At 38.1% G+C, this 15,373-nt stretch overlaps 2 protein-coding genes across 2 annotated transcripts in view; both read left to right on the top strand.

Annotated features, from left to right (window-relative positions):
• Positions 1-15,373, top strand: part of LOC112043590 (malate dehydrogenase, mitochondrial-like) — a 221,788-nt gene that overhangs the window by 83,628 nt on the left and 122,787 nt on the right. The window lies entirely within an intron of this gene.
• LOC112043542 (uncharacterized) overlaps positions 353-15,373 on the top strand; it is a 55,820-nt gene continuing 40,799 nt past the window's right edge. The window contains exons 1-10 of the mRNA XM_052885547.1: positions 353-369; positions 548-735; positions 7,893-7,973; positions 10,120-10,245; positions 11,494-11,623; positions 12,612-12,783; positions 13,021-13,193; positions 13,621-13,771; positions 14,117-14,251; positions 15,235-15,355. Coding sequence (XP_052741507.1) covers positions 353-369; positions 548-735; positions 7,893-7,973; positions 10,120-10,245; positions 11,494-11,623; positions 12,612-12,783; positions 13,021-13,193; positions 13,621-13,771; positions 14,117-14,251; positions 15,235-15,355 — 1,294 coding nt within the window. The remainder of the gene's footprint in view (positions 370-547; positions 736-7,892; positions 7,974-10,119; positions 10,246-11,493; positions 11,624-12,611; positions 12,784-13,020; positions 13,194-13,620; positions 13,772-14,116; positions 14,252-15,234; positions 15,356-15,373) is intronic.

Raw genomic sequence — 15,373 nt, 5'->3', positions numbered from 1 at the left:
TCATCAGAGGAAGTTTTATAACTTAACTATCATAAATATCTTTGGTGGTAATTTAGCTGTGGTTTGATTATCCAGGGCCATAAAATAAGTTAAAAAAAAAATAAGCTTGAAATTTATGGCTCCAAATTCCAATCAAGAACTTCATTGAAGACTGAACAAGCCTGTTCAGTCGTCAATGAAGTTCTTGATTGAAATTGGAATATGGTAAACGATCTTTGCCTGTCTTGTTGGGAACAAATTAAAAAAAATATATATCTATGGCTTCAACTTTGTCATCTCGGCGGGAACGGTTATTAGACTTGAATTTTTTCAAAATGTAATATAAATTATAATAAGTTTGTTGAAAAATAAGATGGATAGGGAAGATTTGTAAGTATATAATATAATTAAATCGATATCAATAATTTGGATAGTTTGCAATAATTTTGTTACTGAAATTTATAAATCGAAATCGAATACCTGTAGTATTCGATTTCGATTTATAAATTTCAACGAGCGTCGTTTTTCAAGATGTCCCGAATTGTAAAGTACTGTTTATTTTTTACAGATCTAAGTTTACAGACATCCTTGATGAAATATGCGACTCTCAGCCCCTCGAAATATATGACTCTCAACCTCTATCACTCGCATCTTCCAATATTACACAGGTGTCTCAAGAAAGTCCGATACCGAAATCAACTAGACCACCAAAATGCACAGGTCAAATGGGAAACTTTCGAAGTGTAGAAGAAATTGGTAAGAAATATTATGCATTTATTTTTAATTTTTTACACATATTTAGGTTTACATTTTGATTCTGTTCGCCATATTGAATCCATACTTAAGCCTTATTATGTAAGTTTTAATAATAATACTCCTTTCGACACTCAAAAGAATCAAAATATATAGGGTACCTAATAAATTTTGATTATTTCTTTTGACCTAGAACACTGGCGTTCACTTTATAGATGCATAAACATAATGTATATCCTGAGGTTTTATTAGGTACCTGTGTTGGAGGAGGAATTTCCCATGATAAACAATTTGTAATTATAGTGCATACCCTAGTTAAAAACCTTCTGCACGCCACTGACCTAGTACTATAAAATTTGGCACGTAATCTACTATATAAAAATATGTCGGGTTTTCTTTCCTGACGCTATAACTCCAGAACGCACGAACCGATTTCCACGGTTTTGCATTCGTTGGAAAGGTCTCGGGCTCCGTGAGGTTTATAGCAAAGAAAATCTTTTTTCACATACAGCGCCATCTCTGATACATAGCATGTACTACAAACCAATATTGTAGGGGTAGGGTAGGGTAGGGGTATGTTAGGGGTAGCGTAGGGGTAGTTGAAAGTTTAGATCGAGTTTCACGCGGACGAAGTCGCGGGCGTCCGCTAATATCGTTATAAAATAGAAGCCTCGTTAAATTTGATATCATGAAAAATATAGTCTTTATTTAAAGTACTAGCGGACGCCCGCGACTTCGTCCGCGTAAAAATTGATGTAAACTTCTCTACCTCTACCTTACCCTGCTCGTAAACCTACCCAACCCTACCCTACCCTACCCCTACCTTACTCCTACCCTACCGCTAATGCTTACCCTTCCTTCCCCCCACCTTAACCTACCCTAACCCTACCCGTAACCTATCCATACCCTATCCTACCCTACCCCTAATCTATCCCTACCCTACCCCTACCTTACTCCGACCCTACCGCTAACCCTAACCCTTCCCTACCCCTACCTTATCCCTACCCTAACCCTACCCTACCCGTACCCTACCCCTACCCTACCCCTATCCTACTCCTCCCCTACCCTATACGTTCCATATCCTTCCCCTACCTCTACCTTGCCCCTACCCTACACTACCCCTACCTTATCCGTACCCTACCCTACCCCACCCTACACTTTCCCTAAATTACCCCTACCCTACCTCTATCCTGCCCCCCGGACCTCTGTCAAGAGTAAACGTGTTCACAGCTATTGTTGATTCCAATTTAAAATATTATTTAAAAATTAAAATAAAACAAAAAGTGAAACGAAGTAGTGGGAGTGCATGGGATGTCAAGAGTGTGGCAGCTGCAGGCGTGGTGAGACATACAAATATTGCTTACGCATCAATAATACGTGCTCTAAATCCCGTCTCGCTCACTCGCATCAGTGGCCCTCTAAGTTGAAGAAGGTAGCACTAATCAAATCTAAGAGACCAACTTATATTGGACGGAAAGACTTTTTGTATGAAAACCTCGATATCCACCAGAATAAGAAGACCCCAGTGCTCGCTTATCTAAGAGACAAAGTTATACTGGACGGAAAGCACTTTTATATGAATTTATCGATTACTGCCAGCATAGGGAGACCTCTGTGACTTACCTGTGTATTACCTATTCTGTTCGCCTGGTACTTTCAATCGCTTGCAACTATGGACAAATCGTTCTCAGAGTCAGACTTAAATCAAAGTACCGTCGTGTATAAAACACCGCCAAATTTTGGTGGTGCACGTAACAAGCGCAGAAGAGAGGATGAAGACGACACCTCAGATATAAAAAGTTTTATTTCCTCTCTAATGCAAAACCAGGAAAAAGAAATTAAAAAAATCAGCTTGGTTATGGCAGAAATTCGTGAAACAAACTCCAGTATTGAGCGATCCATTGCTTTTCTAACTGCTCAAAATGAGTTTTTCAAAAACAAGATCGAAAAACTCGAGATCCAGTCAAAAAAAGACAATGAATACATTGCAGTTCTGGAGAACAAAATAGAGGATATTCAAATGAGTTCTCGGAAGTGCAATTTTGAAATAAAAAATGTGCCAAAAATTAGTGGCGAATCAAAAGAAGATTTAATAAACATGGTACTATGCTTGTCCAATAATATAAATTGTAAGTTCGAGAAGAGTGACGTCAAAGATGTATATAGAGTACGGAGCAAGAAAGACGAGCATAATACGCCTATTATAGTAGAGACAACCTCTACTATACTGAAGACTGAATTTTTAAAAATGAGCAAAGCGTTCAACATTCAACATAAAACAAAACTCGCAGCTAAACATGTCGGGTGTCGCACGAAACCGGATGTCCCAATTTTTGTTTCGGAACAACTAACTGCCAAAGGCTCCCGCCTATATTTTCTGGCGCGAGATTTGGTAAAGGCCAAAAAGTATAAATATTGCTGGACAGCATATGGCAAAGTATACTTAAGAAAGGATGAAAATTCACAAATTATCCTAATTAAGTCTGAAGCTCAAATTCATCAACTCACACTACAAGCATGACTAGACCCTATCAAGCTTAGCCATTATCAGTATGCAATTATTTTTGATAAATATTTTTATATAATGTTTTTGCTTTATATACTTAGTACTTTAAAAACTACACTACATACTATAACACACACCCTTAACACATGTACCTCAGACATTGTAATATACTCTTACATTACACACACGCATACCTTACACAAGTCAACCTATACTCCTCGAAATTTGCTTATGTTATTTGCCATTAACCGGTTACACACCATAAGGAACTTTCTATATTTAACAAAAAAGATCAACCATATTTTTAGAAAAATTGCAGATAAACACAGCTTAGTTAAAATGTATTCAGATTTTTTTATATTTTTAAATGGATAAGTCCATTAATACTTTGAATGAGATTGACAATACAGCTATCGCTAGAGCTATACAATGCGATATTGATGACCTGACCAAACATATTCACGTCCAGAAAAAAGACCTCAAAATTTTTTGTCAAAACATAAGGAGTGTGTACAGTAACTTTCATGACTTTCAATTGACCTTGGCTCCTGTAAAATTCCAACCAGATATATTGATTCTGACTGAAAGTCAACTAAACCCAATAAAATCTATACCTTCCATCTCCCATTACTCAGCTTTTCAAACTACAAATCATATTAATAAAAATGATGGAGTCGTAATCTATGTCAACAATAATATTAAAGCTAAGGTAAAAGAAATAAGATTATCTGATGCTTCTTGCATGGAAATTAGGGTTGATAACAATGTCATTTTAGGTATATACAGATCTCCTTCTAATACTAATGCAGATATGTTTATAAATTCACTTGACTCATATTTAGAAACGATAAAATCGAATAACTGCATCACCTTAACTGGGGATATTAATATAAATATCATACCAACATCGACTGAACTAACTTATGAACGTAATAACAGACAAAATTATATAACCATGTTAACTACACATGGGATAATGCCAGGACATACCTTCCCAACTAGAATGAAAAATTGTTTGGATCATGTTATGTTAAAAATTAATAAAGAATCAGTATCTGCCCATATTGCAGTTCTAAATACATCAGTCACGGACCATTCTCTTTTATTCTTAAATCTTTCTAAAGTTAAAATAACATATAAGGCTATTAAAACTAAAATATTAACGGATTTTGATAGTGCTCTAAAGACATTACTTGATAAAAATATTAACGAACTATTGTTTTCTAATAATCCTAGCTACATCATAGAACGTTTCATACATGTTATATCAGAAGTTTTAGCTGAAAACACAAAAGAAATAAATATACCGAAAAGAAACCGTACTTTAAAACCTTGGATGACCCCTGGCATTTTAAGGTGTATAAAAAATAGGAATAAGTTACAAAATAAAATACGAAAAGATCCTCATAATGAAATTTTAAAAGTTAGCTACAAGAGGTATAGAAATTACTGTAACCAATTAATTAAAAAAGTTCGACGTAAACATGAGAGAGAATTGTTGGATACCAAAAACAACAAAAAACTATGGTCTAATATTAAATCTATAACACACATTAAACAAAATAATATATCACATTATAATCTCCTAGAATTAAAAGCTTCTCCAACCGAATCAATTAACCACCTAAATAAATACTTTGTAGATGTAGGTAAGACATTAGCCGAAAATATTCTTGATCAATCTAATATGAATCACGAGAAAGACGCTGAAATGTATAACCCACAACTTACATCTTTTGGACTACTTGAAACAAATAAAGATGAAGTACTTGAAATACTCATGAACCTCAAATCTAATAGTGCCCCCGGCTGGGACAAAATCCCCACTAGTTTTCTTAAATTAGCTAATAATGAAGTTGTTCCAGTAATCACTCATTTAGCTAATCTGTGCTTTAGTCAAGGCATTTTCCCGTCAGCCTTGAAAAAATCCATTATTACTCCTATATATAAGTGCGGGGACAGAGACGACGTCTGTAACTACAGGCCAATATCAGTTTTACCCTCTATATCAAAAATAATAGAAAAGCTGTTAAATAAAAGATTGCTTAACTTTTTAAACAAATATCATATATTGTCAAGTTCACAGTTTGGTTTCAGAGAGGGCCTATCAACAGAAGATGCAGTAACTTCTCTAACATCTTATATAACTAAACAGCTGGACAATGGCAAGAAATGTCTTTCAGTTTTTCTTGATTTAAAAAAGGCCTTTGACACCGTCTCTGTTCCTATACTATTAAACAAACTGGATCGAGTAGGGGTAAGAGGGAAGCCTCTAGAATTATTTAGAAGCTACCTAACTGAGAGAACGCAGAAAGTAAAAGTTGGTGAATACTGCAGCAGGGAGTTAAATATTACATACGGTGTACCGCAAGGAAGCGTGCTTGGGCCCACATTATTCCTCGTTTACATTAACGACTTATTTAATCTAAAAATATGTGGTGCGAGAGTTTTTTCATATGCCGATGACACTGCTGTAGTATTCACTGAAAAAGATTGGAAAGCTGCACGCAGTGTAGCTGAAATAGGTATGGCTAGGATTGCTTCATGGCTAGGATCAAATTTGTTAACACTGAATACAGAAAAAACAAACTATATCTGCTTCTCGATAAATTCAAGAACTCAACCCGATAATAACTTTAGCATACAAATCCATAAATGTGGTCTTGTGGTCAACTGCAATTGTAAATGTCCAATTATTGAAAAAGTAGAACAAACGAAGTATTTGGGTATTATTTTGGACCAGCGACTTTCTTGGCATAAACAAATAGAATTGGTAGGAGAGCGTATCAGAAAGTTAATATGGATTTTTAAACAGCTAAGGCATGTTGCAGATAAAAATCTTTTAACACAGATATACCTTGCTTTAGCCCAATCTATTATAAAATATTGCATTCCTGTCTGGGGCGGTGCATCTAAAATTAAATTTTTAGAAGTAGAAAGAGCTCAACGTGCGCTCCTTAAAACTATGTATTTTAAGTCATATCGATTTGATACAGAGAATTTATACAATTTATGTGATTTGCTAAGTGTTAGAAAGCTATATATATTAAACGTAATTGTAAAAATTCATAAAACGACAATCTTTGATCCCAGTAAACTAAAAAAAAGAAGACCAGGTACTATCATAATAGCTAAACAGGTACGTACATTTTTTAGTAAAAGACAATTTCAGGGCCAAGCTGCCCGACTATATAATTCAATTAATTTAAAAATAGGTATATATAATAAAACAACTTATAACTGTAAAAGAACCCTTACCGCGTGGCTTAAGAGTTTAAATTATGAAAAGGTTGAAGAACTACTTCTAATTATGAAGTGATTCTAACAGTTACACCGAGACACACACACACACACACACGCACATACACACACACACGCACACACACACACACACACACACACACACACACACACACACACACACACAAACACCCTTATGCAGACATACATTCATACTAAATTACATACAGATGTTATAATTGGCTATGGAAGAGTGAGGCCTTCTGTCACAGGCACCATTATGCCCAAAAGAAGGTTTCAACAATGAAATTTATAAAAACTTGTATGTATAACCAATAAAGATTTTGTATTTGTATTTGTATTTGTATCCTACCCCTTCCCTACCTCTATCCTATCCCTACCCTCAGCAAAATTGGTCCAGCCTTTTGTGCGTGGTGCAATGACCAAAAGACTATAATTTCCCAAGCGACTTCTATGCTAATACTATAAAGAGGTAAAGTTTGTGTGGTTGTCGAGGGTAATCTCTGGATCTACTGGACCGATTTGGAAAATTCTTTTACCAATAGAAAGCTACATTATTTGCGAGTGTCATAGGCTATGTTTGGTCCTCATATTCATACGGGAACGGGAACCACGTAATTGAAACCGCGGGGCGTCATATAGCGGCATTTCTGCGACTTTCAGAAATTTTGTATTATCTCCGAAACTATATAACTAATTAACATACTGTAAAGGGCAAACCTTATCTCTATAATATCCTTATGATTATTAAATCATTTATTTTGATAAGGATTTAAGTTTAGTTGTGTAAATAATGACGTAAACCTTAGTTTAAAATTTAAATAATTTATTAAAGTACTAAAGGTACTATATCTGCTAAAATATAAAAGATAGATATATGGTGTCGCGGACTTTTTTGTAGAACTTTTAAAGGTTCAAAAAGCCTCCATACATTTATTTTAGTTATGCGCAATGGTTGAGGCAGCGCATGCGAATAAGTAAGTTTTTCGGTCTGACCTGTAAGAGAAAACCCGCGATATCTCAGTAGTTATATATGATAGAAATATAAAATATAGCCTATAGCACTCCCCGATAACGTAGCATTCTACTGGTGAAAGAATTTTTAAAATCGGTCCAGTAGTTCCGAAGATTACCCCATTTCAAAAAATTGTTACAAACTTACAAACTTACAAACTTACAAACTTACAAACTTTACCTCTTTATAATATTAGTATAGATAATCAAGTATGTACCTACAAATGTGTAGGAAACCCTCGGTCGGCGAGATCGACTCGCACTTGTCCACTTTTTATTTTCACTAAAAATCTATTGACTACCTAACTATTTTCAGTCAGATTTACAAAAGAATGATATTATTGTTATACCTATGTAGGTAACTATTTGTTTTTAACAGATCCCAAGTATCAACACATCTTCACGTATCGGTATTTCAATCTAGTACAGTCGAATGTTATCGAAGATGCTCTGTATTCTGGTAAGTAGGTATAAGTACCATCATCATTTTTATCGGCCTATTTTAAGGACCCACTACAGCAGGCATCCAGTGCCAGATTAAGGTAACTTCATGTCCTAAGCTATCTTCTCCTGTAGGCCCCTTTAAGATTGCTTTTCCACCAGAGATGTGCTATGCAGCTATGCTGCGAAGATGTGAAATCTACGCTATTACAATATGTGACAGTTTCCACCTATACTAAGCTGCGTGAGAAAGATGCGCAGCTCGAGCTACGAGTATGCGATGTATCGATAGTAGTGAAGTGGTGAGGGCGACGAGGCGAGCCACTCGTGACAGCCCATAGCACGCATCCATAACCCGCATTCATAGCACGCATCCATAGCACGTATCCATAACACGCATTCATAGCACGCATACATAGCACGCATACATAGCACGCATCCATAACATGCATCCATAGCACGCATCCATAGCACGCATCCATAGCACGCATCCATAGCACGCATCCATAGCACGCATCCATAGCACGCATCCATAGCACGCATCCATAGCACGCATCCATAGCACGCATCCATAGCACGCATCCATAGCACGCATCCATAGCACGCATCCAAAGCACGCATCCATAGCACGCATTCATAACACGCATACATAGCACGCATCTATAGCACGCATCCATAGCACGCATCCATAGCACGCATTCATAGCACGCATACATAGCACGCATCTATAGCACGCATCCATAGCACGCATCCATAGCACGCATCCATAACACGCATTCATAGCACGCATCCATAGCACGCATCCATAGCACGCATCCATAGCACGCATCCATAGCACGCATCCAAAGCACGCATCCATAGCACGCATACATAGCACGCATACATAGCACGCATCCATAGCACGCATTCATAGCACGCATCCATAGCACGCATCCATAGCACGCATCCATAGCACGCATCCATAGCACGCATCCATAGCACGCATCCATAGCACGCATCCATAGCACGCATCCATAGCACGCATCCAAAGCACGCATCCATAGCACGCATACATATCACGCATACATAGCACGCATCCATAGCATGCATCCATAGCACGCATCCATAGCACGCATCCATAGCACGCATCCATAGCACGCATCCATAGCACGCATCCATAGCACGCATCCATAGCACGCATCCATAGCACGCATTCATAGCACGCATCCATAGCACGCATCCATAGCACGCATCCATAGCACGCATCCATAGCACGCATCCATAGCACGCATCCATAGCACGCATCCATAGCACGCATCCATAACACGCATTCATAGCACGCATTCATAGCACGCATCCATAGCACGCATCCATAGCACCCGTCCATAGCACGCATGGTGGAAAAGCACCCTAATTAATATGAATCAATCAACATCAATTTAAAATGCACGGACTTGAAATTGAATTAACTTACGTGTGCTCGTTTCTTTTATCGGTCATCTCTGATGCCACCTGACAGGATGCGCTAAGCTATTTCTTAAATAACTAAGCTAGTTTCCGAGTCTAATCCAGGACTGCATGCATCCCTATTTACTAGAGGGATATGGAGCTTAAACCACCACGCTCCTTTTATATGGATTGGCGGGCTTAGGGTAGACCACTTTCAATTGTTAATGATAATGATCGGTACTGGCGATCGGGGGTGTAACACCACCAACTTCCCAACTCCATTCCAAGAAATTTAACTGAAAAGTTGAAAAAAAGTAAAGTATATTTTCATAGCCCGACCCAGGACTTCGAGATCCGAAGCCGTACAGGCTAACCACACAACCAACAAGGCAATCAAGTACCTAACAACTCAATGTAAATCCATATTCGGTTCAACGCTGAACTCGAGTCTCCTCTCAGAATGAGAGGGGTTAGGCCAATAATCCACCACGCTGGCCCAATGCGGATTGGCAGACATCACATACGCAGAGAATTAAGAAATTTCTCAGGTTGCAGGTTTCCTCAAGATGTTTTCCTTCACCGTTTGAGACGTGATATTCTATTTCTTAAAATGCACACAACTGAAAAGTTGGAGCAAAATCTTTTTTCTTTTGTGTAGTGGAAAGCGAATCCAACTGTTTCCAACACGTTCATAAAGAAAGTACGTTTAGAAGTAAATTGTATTTTTTTTCTTTCAGATAAATCCTTAGTAGTGTGTGCGCCGACGGGATCAGGAAAGACTGTTATCTTTGAGATGGCCATAGTGCAATTGCTTATGGAACTGGAAGATAAAAACTATAAAGGCGATTTTAAAATCATATACAGTATGTTACATTTTTATTTAACTACTTTAGTTAGCTAGCTTTAGTTATTTTTATTTACTAGCCCCGCGGTTTCACCTGTGCAGTTCCTGTTCCCGTGAGAATATGATGATAAAATATAGGACACTCACAAATAACGGGGCTAACTACTAAAAAAAAAAATTTAAAAATCGGTACGGTGAAATGAAGTAGTGAGTATAAAAAAACTAAGCTACTGATCCGGTAACCGTAAAAATAAAATAATTTACCCAATATGCAATAGTCGTCCATTTAATTAACTAATTAAAAAAAATTAGAATACACATTAATTTATCTAGTAACCGTATGAATAAAAATATCTTATTGTGTATTTTATGGAATCAATTACACTTTAAGAACAAGAGCCTGCAATTGCCAGACATACCTTTTAATGAAGGGCAAAAAGTTATCAGCCCATGTATGTATATGCCATGTCCTATTTATAGGTAAATAAAATAGAGTACCTATACGTGAGCACAGTTTGGTGTTCAGACAGTAGTGGCTCTGGAAGCTAGTTTCAAGGGTTCAGACCTTCAATCAACCCTGTAATTTATTGGTATTTCTAGAGGATATCATGAGGAAGTATGTCTTAAGTTGCCAAACGGCTAGGTGGCAATTCTCCGCTAGACCCAAGTTTGTCTTTAACGGTGTTTTTCGAAAGGTTGCTGCAAAGCTAACTTAGCTTTAATAAACATTATAATATAGCAATCCAGACACTTAGCATTAGCATAGCTACTTGGGTACCTTATACTGGTGACTGGGGTTGTGATTATTCATCATCATCACAATATCAGCCGTTAGACGTCCACTGCAGGACATAGGCCTTTTGTAGGGACTTCCAAATATCATGATCCTGAGCCGCCTGCATCCAGCGAATCCTTGCGACTCGCTTGATATCGTCAATTTTTGGTTGACAGTTGACAACCAAACCTGTCCTTTCTAGTGCGGGGTCGCCATTCCAGCACCTTCATTTTATGATTATTAATTACTATGCCATTTGAAGTATATTATGCATTATACTTGGACGTCCGATGGTCTGGACCGCTTAAACATGGCTAAGTTCTAAAACCACCACAGTACAAACTCCGTAATTGGCTGTACTGTACTGTATAATTGTACTGTACTGTAGGCTGACTAAGGCAGGAGCATGGTCTGTTAAACTTCCAGCTTTTATGAAATGAGGTATGTGTGGCAATCGCAAGCTCTCTGTCCATAAAATGGAATGCTTTTCAGTGGCACCAGTAAAAGCACTGTGTACGGAAAGAATCACGGAATGGCATTCAAAATTCACTCAACTAGGCCTTTTATGTATTGAAGTGACCGGCGACACTGACATCGATTTTCCGCAGTTAAAGCCTTACAGGTAGAGTTTATAATATTCTATTTATATATTATAATATATAATATTATATTTTGGGGCTGATGGCGACCTAACTTCATAGAAAGCAATAAATGTATACCTACGTAGCGTCTGTAGCAAACATTGCCACCAGCTCATACTGCTGGGCTATGTGAACTATACCTTAAGAAGTTTCCCTAGAAAGTGTACCCTGCAATGTGGTGTTGAACTTAAGCGTGCACGTCATAGATGCAAAAATACATTGCCTAAACTAGGACTCATTACGTACCTATATTGGAAAAAGAATTTTTATTTTTTTACAATTTATACGTGTGGGGCGTACCCTGGTTAAAATCCTTGTGCACGCTACTGTAACGTGATAGATTTACATATTGGTTCGCCTGTTTGTTTCGTCATCATCATCATCATCATCATCATCATCATCATCATCATCATCATCATCATCATCATCATCATCATCATCATCCATTATTATCATCATTTCAGCCGATGGACGTCCATTGCAGGACATAGGCATTTTGTAGGGACTTCCAAACATCACGCTACTGAGCCACCTGCATCCAGCGAATCCCTGCGACTCGCTTGATGTCGTCAGTCCACCTGGTGAGGGGTCGACCAACACTGCGCTTACTAGTGCGGGGTCCATTCCAGCAATTTGGGACCCCAACATTTATCGGCTCTTCGAACTATGTGCCCCGGCCCATTGCCACTTCAGCTTCGCAACTCTTTGAGCTATGTCAGTGAAATTGGTTCTTCTGCGGATCTCCTCATTTCTGATTCGATCACGCAGAGATACTCCTAACATAGCTCGTTCCATCGCCCGCTGTGTGACTGAGCCTTCTTATGAGGCCCATAGTTAGCAACCAAATCATTGTTTTGTATTGAGATTTAAGTGTAGCAACCCTTAAGAAAAGTTCTGTCCCCGGTTAATGCTCTAATCATTTAATTTATTTACTATTACGACAACTGAAAAATAACTTATTTACAATAGCATTATTATAACGACACCTGAAAAATGGGATATGCTAACTCGGAGATGGAAAGACCATAGAGGTTTGGTGGAAGTGGTCAAACTTTTTCTCATAGACGAAGTGCACATACTGAACGATGAAATACGTGGACCCGTTCTAGAAGCTGTTGTTAGTAGGATGAAGACCATTCAGGTATGTATTGATGTTCTAGAACTTAATACCTTTGTTAAATAATATAATATGTTATATTACTTTTTTCGTGAAAAGGGGTGGAAGGATCTAAGGAGAAGTCGAATTATATGGGATTTTTGCTCACGTTTTTCATATAAAAAATACCTACCTAACCAAATTATTGTGGCTTATTATACTTATACTTATACTCTAATTATGTAGAAATGTTATTATATTCCATGCTTTTCTACCATCTAGTCTTCAGTGCAATCAGTTCACCGTGTAGAACAACTTAAAGCACAGTTTCAAGGAGCTGATTCACGACAAGAACCACCTAGAATACGTTTCGTTGCGGTGTCCGCTACAGTTAGTAACCCGGAAGACGTGGCAGTCTGGCTTGGTAATAGCGAACAACCTGCCGCTTGTTACAGGTAAACAAAGAAGTCATCATCATCATCCCCATCACCATCACCATCATCATCACCATCACCATCACCATCACCGTTACCACCGTCACCGTCACCGTCACCGTCACCGTCACCGTCACCGTCACCGTCACCGTCACCGTCACCGTCACCGTCACCGTCACCGTCACCGTCACCGTCACCGTCACCGTCACCGTCACCGTCACCGTCACCGCCATAGTCATAGTCATCGTCATCGTCATCGTCATCATCATCATCATCATCATCATCATCATCATCATCATCATCATCATCATCATCACCACCACCACCATCACCATCACCATCACCATCACTATCACCACCATCACCATCACTATCACCATCACCATCACCGTCACCGTCACCATCACCATCATCACCATCACTGTTTTCATTCAAAAAAATTTTATAGATTTGGGGACGAATGCAGGCCAGTGAAACTAAAACGTGTCGTTGAAGGCTACTCATGTCCAGTTGGAACCAGTATTTTCAAATTCGACATCATGCTCAACTACAAACTTTGGCCGATTATACAAAAGTACTATAACGGGAAACCTACTCTGGTAATGACTATCATATGTGGTATACTATTTAAATTCTTCCAAATAATTCCCTACAATACTTACCAAATACATTGGAGTTCGCCAAGGTGAGACATTACGTCCACTAGTATTTTAAATTGTTAATAGTGATAACATAGCATTAACTTAAAATATTTTAACTTTATTTTATTTTACAAATCACACTTGTTTAATGTTCAATACTTTTACAAAATTTAATGATAATGAATAAATAGAACAAGTAGTGATAAACTGCATCTACGAAATTTTAACCGAATGTGTTCTATAATTTTTGTATAAATTGAGGTAGGTACTTCGTTTACCGCATTGTTTCCTATTTTCTCTCAGATATTTTGCAACACCAGAAAAGGTGTGGTTCTAACAGCGGAGACGCTGTCACGGGAAATTACTATGAACTTCAATGAAGCACTAAAATCAAGGTTGATAGCACTAGCATCAATATTAAAAGATAAGAAAGTTCAGGTAAAGACTGTAATTGTAGATATATACATAATAACGATGGAGCCGTGATAGCCCAGTGGATATGACCTCTGCCTCCGATTCCGGTGTGGGTTCGGATCCGGTCCGGGGCATGCACCCCCAACTTTTCAGTTGTGTGCATTTTTAAAAATTAAATATCACGTCTCTCAATCTTTGAAGGAAAACATCGTGAGGAAACCTGCATACCAGAGAATTTTCTTAATTCTCTGCGTGTGTGAAGTCTGCCAATCCGCATTGGGCCAGCGTGGTGCAGTATTGGCCTAATCCCTCTCATTCTGAGAGGAGACTCGAGCTCAGCAGTGAGCCGAATATGGGTTGATGAAGAAGACATAATAACGATCACTGTATACGAAAAAAATATATCTTTTTTATGCATTTAATTGAAAGAGCATTGCCGAAAGGTTGCCTGTCGGTTAGAGTTATTTCGGTGTCACCTTTTTATTATCATAAATATTCTAAGTATCCTAGGGATCCATCCATACATAGTTGATGTCCCTACCACCTACAACATGAATAACTTCAAGTCGAGATTGCATAGACACCTTCTAGGCAAGCGCTTTCCACTATAGGCTTTAAGCCTTTGCCTATATGCTACATCAGGGTTAGTACTCCACGAACCCCTGTTAAAATTTCCAAGTGACAGCGATCCCCTTCCTAACTAATGTGACACCCCCCCCCCCCCCTCCAAGAAATAATTGATTTGAGTGTTGAAGAAAATAAGGTTTTTATTTAAATAAAAGGTAGCACATAAAGTACCAAAAGGAATGTCTTTGTGTGTGCTTGTTTCTTGTCGCAAATGGATTCAATGTTAGGAGTAATTTTGGACAATTTTAAACTTAATTCTGACTTAGTATCAGTTACGTAAATCTTGTTCGCGTACCCGACTTTGAGAAACCTTGTGGTACATTATAAAAAAAAACTATATAGAAGAATTAATGTACTTAAATAAGTATTATTTTCCCTAGTCACTAATTCTGTGCGGCGTTGGTTACCACCACGCCGGCCTGCTCTATGAAGAGAGGAGGAACATCGAACAAGCCTTCAGGAACAGAGACCTACCCATTCTCGTCACCACTACCACTTTAGGTGAGTCTCCATACCAGT

This window comes from Bicyclus anynana, chromosome 14 (assembly GCF_947172395.1).
Source record: "Bicyclus anynana chromosome 14, ilBicAnyn1.1, whole genome shotgun sequence".
In the NCBI taxonomy this organism is placed as follows: Eukaryota; Metazoa; Arthropoda; class Insecta; order Lepidoptera; family Nymphalidae; genus Bicyclus; species Bicyclus anynana.
This window is presented reverse-complemented; position numbering and strand designations above follow the sequence as displayed.